Raw genomic sequence first — 12,225 nt, 5'->3', positions numbered from 1 at the left:
CCAAAATGACCACGGTAATTGCTGGTTCTCCTATAAAACTTTTCACCCATGCATCTTGAGTAGTTGTAATCATTTTAATTACACGGGAGTGTCTATTTATATAGTGTTATAGGCTTTTCTTCTGTGTGTGCCCAAGGGAGTTGGGCCACTCGATGTGACACTAAAAACACTTAGAGCAACATTTCCATCATCAGGAACTAATTACGCTTGGATGTAAAACATATTTTTAAATGTGTCCCCCCACCAAAACCATTTTTAGTACTAACCCAGGCTCTGTTTTGGCTGCATGGAGTTGTCTACCATTGTTGTTTTGTACTTTACAGAGGCATGGTCTTATCTTTGGCACAGGGATGGCTGTTAAAAGCCCACCTTGGGTAACTGTGTTCAGAAATCCTAGGAAACCCACAGAAGTGACTTTTCCATCTGAGGTTGACAAATCGAATGCTAAATCCAGACAGGTATTTTGGATGAGATTTTTTTAAATGGAAACTCTAAATGCAATTGAGTTGGATCCTGGAACAGAAAAAGGGCATGTGTTGTGATGAGCACTGGGTGTTATACGCAACTGATGAATCACTGAACACTACATCTAAAACTAATGATGTACTGTATGTTGGCTAATTGATTTAAATTTAAAAAATAAGAGAAAAAGAAAAAAAAAGAAAAAGGACATTAGTGGAAAAACTGGTGAAATCCAACTAAGGTCTATAGTTTAGTTAATAGCAGTGTACCAATGTTAATTTCTTGGTTTTGACAGAAATAACCCTAGTTATGTAAGAAGTGGGGGGAAATTGGGTGAAGGGTGTGAGGGGACTCTCTGTACTGTCTTTACTTTCAATAAATCTAAAATTATTCCAAAATAAAATGTTCATTAAAATACAACAAAACAAAGTCCCTCCTCATTGGCTTTTTTTTTAAAACCTGGAATGCTAGAATATGTAAGAGTAATTTTGTCAAATTTCTGAAGCAAGCAGAAAACCTTGAGTCTAGAACGATAGTTGATAAATAATGTTTAGTATACCTACAAATGTTAAATTTTGCTTGGAAACCCAAACTACCCTTTTTAAAAATAGATTTTGGTTTGGCTCACAATTTTAAAATTCCTTTAACCTCACAGCTCACTTTCAGGTTACCTGCCAAGCAGTCCATTTAGATTGTTCTGGTAATATAATTTCACTGGATTTGCAAATTCCACTGATGTGAAATTTGAGCACTTTAACCCTCAGTCCAGTATTCGAGAATTTTTCTGTTGAGAAGGGAATTTCACAGTGATACTGTAAGCATAACTATAATAAGCTTTGTATCCTCACCGGTATAACCCAATAAGGGAGAGGATTTGTTCTAGCTCTGGCCAAGACTGCTGTGTGAGGTTGTTTGTTTGTTTGTTTGTTGTTGTTGTTGTTGTTTTTAACTTTTCTTTTCCACAACGAAGTCCATACTTTATTTCTAAAGTCCCGTATCTGCAGGTGTTCCACTCAGTTATGGACAAGTTGCCTACCATTGAGCATTCATAGAAGAGACTAGATGTGATCATGTAATTTATGGAAAGAGAAGGCTACAGCCATTCTCTTTTTATCATTTTATATCCTCCCTATCCTTCCAGTTTAATTGTAGGAAATAAACCTTTAAAGTGAGGCAATACAGATTCTATGTAGGTTGTTTGGTTTCACTGCTCCCTCGTTGAAATCCAGGGCCAAAACCCTACAGTGTTTACTGAGATTAGCATTGGTGATTTCCTTTGGAAATTAGTATTTGAGATAATATTAAATTCAGCTGAAAATCCCCTTTTCATGTTTGTGAAATGAACTGAGCAGCTGTTGGTGTCCTTTTATCAGCAGACTGTACCTCTGTTTGGGGGATTTTAAGGAAAGCCATTTGCAGTGCAGAGCCTTTTCTTCCGGTTTCTGAATGATTGAACGTCTTCCGTCTGAACCTTTTAAAGTATCATAATAGCATGGGCCACTTCTACAAAATATAATCCAGTGTATGTTGAAAACACCCAAAAGGGATTAGCATTGTTTTAATTGCGTAATTCAGTATTGCATATACATTACTTTTCATCAAATCCATTTTACAGAACAAATATTACCTTCTTAGGGCTTTTAGAATTCCTAAGAGGTTCCTTGCATAGGCTGTAAACCAGAATTATAAAGAGAGAACTTTCTTAAGATCGCAAAACAAGTAGTGATTTAAATTGGAACAGAATCCAGCAAAGTCTAGGTTCTCTCTGTTTTTAAGTCTCTTAGTTTTAGGAGAAGGAAAGAATATTGACCTGTTACATTGTATTATGTATAGGTTAACCCTTTGTGTGATATATTCTGTTCCATTTGGAAATATAAAGAGAAACAGGCGTTCAGGGTAAAGGTTGCAATTAATGGAAGACAACATATATGAACATGTATTTATAGAGCTGTGTTTTCATTTTAAGTATGACGGAGAAGTTTCTCTCTGGGTGGCAAGAAGTCTCCCTACTCTATGGTAACAGTTTCTAAATTCTAGTTAGTTAGCTGAATGGAAAATTTCCCATCCAGGTAAGTTGGTTCTTACTTATCTGTTTCTCATATGTTAGTGGATAGCGGCATGTCCACCAAGTAAAAGATACATCTTTTGGAGGAGGGCAGGGATGAATACCAGAAGACGCCTACAAAGACCTTGAAAAAGATGTCCAAAATATGACCTTATTTTCCTTCTTTTTTGTCCCTCAGGGGGAGACCAAGCTGAAAGTTACCTTGGACAGGACAGCTCCGATGATAATCAGAGTGGAACTCCGGGTCCTTCTCTCACATCCGATGCATCTTTTTTGCCTGATTATCAGGATGAGGGTGAGTGCCATCTTACTGGATTTTGGGTTGGTCACACTGCTTTGTTACTTTTTGTCTTGGTGTTTTCGCCTTTTGTCATGTTGAACCAAGCAGACTTCAGTGGGTTTTCTGCATTGGTAATCACTAGTTTGCAAAAAACAACTATTTGTTTCATTGTGGTGCTGGTCCTTCTGGGTAATTCAATACTTCTGAAGCTAATGTATTTAGGGAAACACTAATTCCATACTGAAGCAGGAAGACATCATTATTGATCTTTTATAAGAACTGCAGCTCAAAAGCTGGGAGGGCATCTTAAGATAGCAGGGCCCAGTTCACCGTCTTCCAGATTTCTTAGTTTCACAGAGTTGCATGAGAATCAGAGCTTTCATTTAGTGATTATTGGATTATCGATTTATTGTGGATTATTTGAGACCCTTGAGCTCATTATATCACAATAAGATATGATTTTTACCCATGCTTCTCACATATCCCTCTCTGAACCATATTGGTGTTGTTCAAGGGGAAGGGAAAGCCACAAGAACCACGATGTAAATCTTCCTGGAGCATTAATTTTACTTGAAGATTTGGGAATGGGAGGAGTTAAATAATTCAACTGTTATAAACATTACTTTTATATTAAAAACACATTGGTATGTAATAGAGCGGGGTGCAAATGTACATGAATTTTTAAGATACATGAATATAAAATTTTTGGCTTGGTGGCTGCCAGTTTCTGGCTCAGGCTCAGATATCCCAAGGGTGGGGGTTCACTGTGTCTCTTCTGGCATCTGGCCACTTGAACAGACGGTTTGATCATCACTGATGCACACGGTTATCTTACCAAAGTCTCTCTTGTGCCTTTTCGTTGGGGGAAAAAGGTAGACACGCTACTAAACTGAATATTAAATTGGAAGCATACTATTCACGTAGGGATTGGAAGTAGAGTTGGTAAACTATTCCTTATTTCTCTTTATTAGCCTGTAATCTTTCAATTTATTTTTCTTTCAAATTTCCCTATGACTTTGGCATTTTCCAGGAGTTCATAATCCCTAATTCCTTTGTCTTTTTAGCTTATCCACTAATTCTTTTTTTTTCTTAAGTTTTTATTAAATTCCAGTTAGTTAGCATACAGTGCAATATTAGTTCACTCGTCCGTTAATTCTTATTTCATTTAGACCTTTCGGCGATTCAGATTCTCTCCCTTTCGTTGAATTAATAACCTCCACATCAGAACTATGGATTCCGTCATACAGAAACATTTCTTTTGCTTGAGCTTTTTTTAGAAATTGGGCCTTGCAATTTAGAACCTATATATTGATTCAAGTATACACTAAAAACATCGTTTGGATTGCAAGCTTAATAATTACACTGGTAGTTTATTAATAATTTTAGAAAATTAACAGTGCAAAACCAACCTTTCATTTGTTTTTGATTAATCCAATGCCTGACAGAATTAGAACAATAGTACCTCATTAATCCATAGGTCACTTACTTGGTATTTCCAACTTTCCCAGACACAGCTGAGAACACAATAAGTAAGCCAGAAGGACCTCTAAGTGGAAATGGATGTTCCTGAGTGCCGTGTTAACACTTCCGTACCATATTCTTCGGAAAGCCCCTGAGGCCTTCACTGGAGATTTCTCTTTTTACACATTTCTAACCATTACAGTGGTTTGATTTCTCAAACCCATAGTAGGATGAAACATCAAATTTAGAAGAAGGGGCACTTTAGAAGCATTAATTAACAAGTAATATTGAGGTGAGAAACAGGAAACAACTAAAAATTTGTGCAGAACACAAAACAGGTAAACAAAAAATTTACATGGGAGCTCAAAAACAGCATTCTGGGGCCCTATCATATTGCAGAGAGAAACTAAGAGCTCAGTACCTTTAAGATAAAGTAAAACTTTTCAATTAACATTTATTAAGCACTTACTATGTACCTTGCATCTGTGTTCTAAGTACTTTGCCTCTATCATCATTTAATCCTGAGAATAGCCCTAAGAGGTAGATATTAGGATTATCCTCATTTTACAGAAAAGGAAACAGAGGCCCAGGGAAGTTAACTTATCTAAGATCACACAGCTAGTAAGCAGCAGTGCCAGGATTTACACTTACGCAGCCTAGTTCCGGAACCTCTGCTCTTAACCACCCTACTGTCTTTACCACTATCCTTATATGGATTATCAAAAAAGATGGATTCATGTTCCAGACATTTTGGTTAAGACTATACAGATACATAGTTTGCTTAAAAGTATTTTCATTAAAAAGAGTTAAAATTAAAAAAAAAATACAGTGTTGAAAGAGGTAAACCTAGTATCTGGAAAATTCCAAGGTGGAAACTTTGCTCCATTACGGTTCCTCATAAGAGAGGAGCTAACTAGATTAGTAATATTAAATTCTTACCTCATAGCTTTTAATTTTTAGTTTCATGTATAAAAGTTAAAAGAATTCTCAACATGACCCAGTCCACAATAGAGTTAGGAATAGATTGTTTAAGTGTTAAGAATTTGATTGTAGGAAGATGTTTATTTTTACAAAGTAATTTATTTATCTATTTATTTAAAATTCCACTTTTTAAAGTTTTTATTTAAATTCCAGTTAGCATGCACTGTAATATTAGTTTCAGGTGTGCAATTAGTGGTTCAACACTTCATTACAACACCATTGCTCATCACGACAGGTGCACTCCTTCATCCCCTTCACCTACTTTACACATGACCCTATCCGCTTCCCCTCTGGTAACCACCGGTTTGTTCTCTATAGGTAAGAGTCTATTTCTTGGTTTGCCTCTCTCTCTCTATTTCTTGCCGTGTGCAGCAACGTGGATGGAGCTAGAGAGTATTATGCTAAGCAAAATAAGTCAGTCAGAGAAAGACAAGTACCATATGATTTCGCTCATATGTGGAATTTAAGAAACAAAACAAACAAGAGGGGAAGAAAAGAGAAAGGGAGATCGTGTTTAAATATGAGTTTCTGCAGAGCACTGAAACTAGCACAGTACCTGAGTGCCTGATGCATAGGGGGTACGATAAATGTTTGTTTCCTTCCCCTAAAAAGGAAAGACATACACATTTCCTGTGCAATTAAGGAGACGGTTATAAAGATGTTAAAATTTTCCATAGACATTCTATCTTGTTTAACTGGATTTTACCATTATTGAGAACAGTAACACTTCATATGCGACTTATTCATTAGTTTAACAAATACTTATTTAGACATTACAAGGTAATAGCAAGGCACTGTGCTAAGCAGTAAATGAGCCATGCAGTAAAAAATCAGACACAGTCCCTGTCCTCATGGAGCTTACCATATCCCTGCAAAAACACACTATTAATAAGCAGACAAATGAACAAATAGAAAGTCAATGTCTTCACTTGCTGGTGGGATAGTTAAGGAGATCCTTTAGAAAGAAAAGATACTCTTTAACTTTTTTTGTAGTGACAGTTATTTTAGACTTTTGGAATTTTATCTTTATTAGAAAATGAAAGGTCACTGTTAAAATATTTCAACATTGTTGCATTCCACCTCCAGCCACAACAGTTGTCCTAAATGTACAATTATAAAAGGACACATGGTCTGACCCATCCACCCATAACTTCAGTGTGAGAAGCAATAACCAGGGTGCGTGTCGTGTTTGGATCACGCTTTTGTGAAGACTACAAAGAGCTCCAGAAGCATATAGAAGTCTGGCCAGGGGCGCAGCAAAAAATGAACACCAAGGTTACAGGCTAACCCATGCATAAAAACGAGAGCATGTCGCTACCTAATCCCAATTTCTTCTCCTTTTGCTTTGCAAATGCCCTCAGTTCCTCAGTCTGAGAACAGCAAGCTATGCCCTGTGGAGAGAGACCCACAAGCAAGAGCATAGCCCCACGGTGGGGAAAGAAAACTGGCTAACGAGTAATAACATTTTGATTTCTAAACCTAAGGAGGCATATTTTCTACCATATTAAAGGAAAAAAAGTTCAGCATGAGACACTGGATACAATTACTGTACAAAAGCCAGCCAACTATGCAGCTCAAGATCTGATTGCTTTTATTGTCCAAAATATAAAATGGATTTTCATGTGTTTATCAGCTTATTAGTGTACATTTTAAAAAGATGGGTCTACATACATTTTTTTAAAGATGGATTGGGGAAAGTGTTCTATAAACAGGATATAGTGACTCCTTCTGGAAGAAAAAGAATAAATAGTTATTTTCTAGGAGAAGAAACCTAGAATCTATAACTGTATTATTTATCATGTAACATATATTATCACATTCTAATTAAAGAAAAAGTAATGAATGAGTATTGGACAGATAAATCTGGGAAGAAGTGAGAAAAATGTTCTTAGAGTTTATTTTTATGTCAGGTTGTCGAAGGTTAGAGAAGGTTCTCCAGCGAAATGAAAAATAAAACCAGGAAAGCTAAAGACCTGTAACCATTTTTGGAGAAGAGTAATAATGAATAAGTGAAAGCCTGTTTTTGATCAATTTATTATAAGCTACTTGATTTAAAAGGAATTGCAGACCCATTGAAGTACGAATAGTGGCCATTTTCAACTTTTCTGAAAGGTACATTAAAAAAATATAGAATATTTTGAAAATAAAGAGAATCAGTTTTTCACAGCTTTATTTTTAGCACTGTTTTTTTTTTTTTTTTACATTTTTCTGCTTTCATTTTAGTTCTTAAATAGAAGTCAATTTTTGGATTTGGTATTATGAATAACAATAGACTAGCTTTTGTTGATCCTTGTGTATTTCATTTCAATAATAATAATAATAGGAAAAAATACTATTTTAATATCTTCCCTAATGGGGGGAAGAATATATTTTAAACAAATCTACATTAGTATTGTGAAATAAAAATGATGGTTTAATTTATTAATCAGATTTTATTGATTAGATTTTGTTTTGGCTGGAATTCATGTTTGTCTTAAATTTCATTGTACCAAAGTTAGAATCATGCATTCTAAAAAAAAAAAAAAAAAGAATCATGCATTCTGGGAGTTGGAAGGGATGATCGTAAGAGGAATCTTTATTGAGCACTTACTGTGCTGCACTAAGTGCTTTTTGTGGATTATCGCATTTAACTCTCAAACCAGCTCAGAGAAGAAAGTCCCGTTATCCTCACTATTTACAGGCTAAAAAATTGAAGCTTAGAGAAATTCAGTGACTTGGCCAAGAATGAAGTATCTAATCCACGGGTCGGGGGTGGGGGGCAGATGGTGGAGGTAGGGTTCCAATAGATTACAAGCCTGCTGCTTTGTGTGGGGCTCTGGTTCGCCGGATGTTTTTCCTCTGAAACACCCATTTTTATGGGCTTTACATCTCATTCTCCCTATTGCTTTTATTCCACTGAGCATAACGTTCATTTAAAAAATAAATGTATTCAAAGCTAAAAACTATCCTCTAAATACCACTTTAACTGCATCCTTCAAAATCTGATATACACTACTTTCATTATAATTTGCAATTCCATCCTAAGTATTTTGGAATTCCTTTGATGATATCCCTATCTATTATTTAGAAGCATTTGTGTATGTGTGTGTGTGTGTGCAGGTGTGTGTATTCCTGGATTTTATTTTGGTTTGTTTTTAGTTTCTAGGGATTTTTAAACCTGCTTGTTTATTTTGACTGTTAATTTTTATTGCAGGATAGTCTAAGAATGTAGTCTATACCATTTATATTCTTTGGACTTTGTTGAGACTTCTTTTGTGGCCTAGTAATGATCAATTTATGCTTAGGTGCTCTGTGGCTCCCAAAAGTATTTACTGAACACACTCTTCACAATTTTTAGTTTTTTACTTTTTATTTATTTTTATGCTTATAAATAGTATTCTTCGAATCTTTCATACCCCGGCTTTTCTTTTATCTGCTGAAAGGTTCGTGTTAAAATCTCCAATTAGTGTAGATGTATCCATTTTTCTGTGTTTTGCTTTACATTTTCAAGGTCATGTTATTACTTACAAAGAGCTGTAATTTGTTTTAAAAGGTTTCCTCTTATTGAACCGAAATCCTATCCCTAGAACTTCCATTTATTAAGCTAGTCTACCCACAGCACCCCCAACTGACTTTCTACTCAAGGAGTATAAAAGATCTGTTCACAAGCCAGCTTGAGACCCCCGTTGCTCTGAGTCATGTATAAGGCCTGAGTTTAGCGTATAAATTATGTTGTTTCACAGGATAAATAAACTGCACGTCTTACAGTGTTTACTGAGGTATGGGAATTAATGATGCAGTGGTTAGCAGTAAGTGACCTTACCAATCAGGTAGATCTTAGGCCACATCCTGCTGATGACTTTGGAGGAAAATGTGCATATTTTAGGGCGGCTTTACTTGGAATGTTAGAAACCTATTGCAGGCTCAGTCATTGGTACCCTAGTAGTTGGAGAGAGTTAATGGGCTAAAAACAAGCTGTTTACTTCCTTCTCACTGATAGGGTCAAGCCCACTACTGTGTGTGTGTGTGTGTTAAATATTTTATTTATTTATTTATTTATTTATTTATTTATTTATTTGAGAGAGAGAGAGCGCACCTGCACCTGCACGTAGGGGGGAGTAACAGAGGGAGAGGGACAAGCAGAGCCTGTGCTGAGTGCAGAGCCTGACACAGGGCTCAATCCCACGACCCTGAGATCGTGACCTGAGCCTAAATCAAGAGTCAGATGCTTAACTGACTGAGCCACCCAGGCGTCCCTCTGTGTGTGTGTGTGTGCGTTTTAAGTACATAAACTATATGAAGATATTTAGAGTTTTTAGTTCCTTTTTACTCTATGATATAAAGATAATGAATGTGACTCAAAATAGTCTTTCTCCGTATACGAATGCATAATAAACATACGTGCACACATACACGCGTTCGAACAAGCATTCATCTCGTTTTCTTTTTATTCTTCAGACAGTTGCTTTCATCTTTGTTGCTCACAGGAATATTTTTCTTTAGTAAAGGCACATGACTCTTGTCAACCCTGATGGAGTTTGTGTGTGTGTGTGTGTTTACAGTGCACACTGTGGAAAAACACAAAACTTATTTCCTTCCATGCCTGAGCTTTTGGGGCCAAAGAACACATTCTACTGTAAAACACATACTTTCATAAGCATGGTGGATTTCTGAACAAGTTTCTGCTGGCTTCGGGTGAGTCCATCAGATCTCAGATCATTGGGAGAAATTAAGGACCGATGTTGAGTTAACTGTGATAAGGGTAAGTAAGCTGTCAGTCAGGATCACAGTGGCCTCCTTCATGAAGATAAATGTCTTATTAGATCGAAGACATCATGTCGTTTATATAGTCTGGTATAAATCACAGATGAGCATGACAAACTGGGTTTCAAAGTTGACAGTAATTTATATAACTTAAACAAATGATTACCAAGGATTATACATGTTTTGTGAAGAATAAAAAAACAATAACAATTATCTGTCTATGAACTACCCATTTTTCATTCTTCAGCCTGGCATGTGGGGCTGTCGGTGCATGTTTAAACTCTAACCTTCCGTCCAGTACCCAGTAAAGCAGTCTCTCATGTGTTGATGGCTGGATATCTTCCATAATGCTTCCTTCGCTAGAACATACTCTACAAATTGAACCCAAGTTTTTTACATAGAATAGTGGTGTTTTAGAACTGGAAGAGACTACTTGGTAATCACCTAATCTAATCTCTGTTATACCAAAGAGGAAACTGAATTTTAAAGAGGCTAATGCCTAGGTCCTGTATCTAGCAAGACAGAGCCAGTATGGAAACCAAGACCGCCATCCTGGAAGTGGCCTTCCCAGGCTCACACTACCTACCTTCCCTCACCTGCATGACCTCAATACGCTTTTCAGTGCAAACCCAAACAGCTTTGCAGGAGGCCTGATCGTGACTCTTAAGCTATTGCTTGCAAGTTTCAGTTGGGTTCTTCAGACACACGTGTCTCTCTGGTCAATGTGTGTTCTTATTCTCTTCCCAGAATGATTTGGGAGTAGTTTGTTTTATAAAGAATTTCAAAGGGTTCCATAAATGCTAGTAATTATAACTATGGTAACCTACTATAAGTCCCTGAGTTAATTTGACATATGACTAATTAGTTACCTTTTTTGGCCTTTTTGTCCATGGTATAGATTTTGGTATACTGCTAATGAAGAGTTAGCTATTGAATATCTATAATATCTATATTGAATGCCTTTATTCAGTCATGAGTTTAGAGGCTGTGTGGAGGATACAAAGAGGAATAGGATATGATTCCCTTCCTTAGTGCATAAGTAATCGAATTGAAGAGAGAATATTAGACAGCCCCACAACAAAATATACAATACATAATCAAGTGGTGATTATGGGGACAGAGTTTGCAGGGGAAAAAAAACACGCAATTGGTTGGACTTGCAGTGGTTTGGAAGAGAGTCAAGATAATATTTGGCCTGCACCGTGGCCAAAGTGTTTTTAGAATTCTATTCCAGACCGGGAGTATATGCTAAAGCCCGTTCTCTGAAAGGTCAAACCGTTGAGCTTCCACTATAATTAGTAGTGAAATAACAGTGGCCATTTTTAAGTGCAAAGAGTTGATTTTTAAGAGAATGACTTGGCAAATGAGATTAAGCTTTTTCATACTGCCTCGAGTATTCGTTTCTCTCCAAATTCTAAAATAGTCAGCAAGGTTAATGGTAATGTGAAAGTTCTAGTATATGATTATTGAAGATGTTAGTGTGGTCATTACAGCGGTGGTAAAATGATATGCGGTGTTTTGGTTGCTAATGTAACGTATTTATCTGATTGATATATAAATCAATCACAGGCGGGGAGGGTTTATATATCTTGTGTGCTGTTTATTAGAAAATCTTACATACCATGCTTAATTACCTTGTTCTTAGAATCTATAAATGCATTATAATTAAACATAGCATCTGCCTTATAGGTGAACGATGACTCACCTGAGGGTTGGCTACCTTACCTAGAGCAATCATGTCTGAAGTTCAGGAATTCTATATTCTCAGCTATGATACAGATACATGTACCTAATTTATGCAAATACAAATTTATATTTATACTCTCTCTCTCTATATATATATATGTTTCTTTAAATGGTGATTTGTTTTTTCAAACAGTGATTTGGTGATCTTTGTTTTTCTGCTATCCATAAATTCTCTGGCCAATCGTAGGTAAATGTTAGAATGTTAGTAATGCTGTTTAAAACAATGTGGAAACACCTGTTAATCTAGAATATTTTGTTCTACTAGGGAAAGAGTGCTGAATTCACAAACTATATTACACTTACGCTCTTGACTGTGTTTCTGACTTTGAGTGACAGCCTTTTTTATGTTGGCCCCTAAGTAGCTTATGCCCAGATACACTAGTCTAGTGGGAAAGAAAGATTACACAGAGTAGCTGCTCCAGCTTGTAAAATTGGGATTTATAGGGGAATGGGTCCTTCGTGGAAAGTTTTCACTTACAGAAGCCTT

At 36.3% G+C, this 12,225-nt stretch overlaps 1 protein-coding gene across 1 annotated transcript in view; it reads left to right on the top strand.

Annotated features, from left to right (window-relative positions):
* The window catches only part of SKAP1 (src kinase associated phosphoprotein 1), a 266,257-nt gene that overhangs the window by 67,179 nt on the left and 186,853 nt on the right, over window positions 1-12,225 (top strand). Inside the window, exon 4 of the mRNA XM_057318109.1 lies at window positions 2,706-2,822. Within this exon, the coding sequence (XP_057174092.1) occupies window positions 2,706-2,822 (117 nt within the window). The remainder of the gene's footprint in view (window positions 1-2,705; window positions 2,823-12,225) is intronic.

This window comes from Ursus arctos, unplaced genomic scaffold (genome assembly GCF_023065955.2).
Source record: "Ursus arctos isolate Adak ecotype North America unplaced genomic scaffold, UrsArc2.0 scaffold_24, whole genome shotgun sequence".
Taxonomy (NCBI): Eukaryota; Metazoa; Chordata; class Mammalia; order Carnivora; family Ursidae; genus Ursus; species Ursus arctos.
This window is presented reverse-complemented; position numbering and strand designations above follow the sequence as displayed.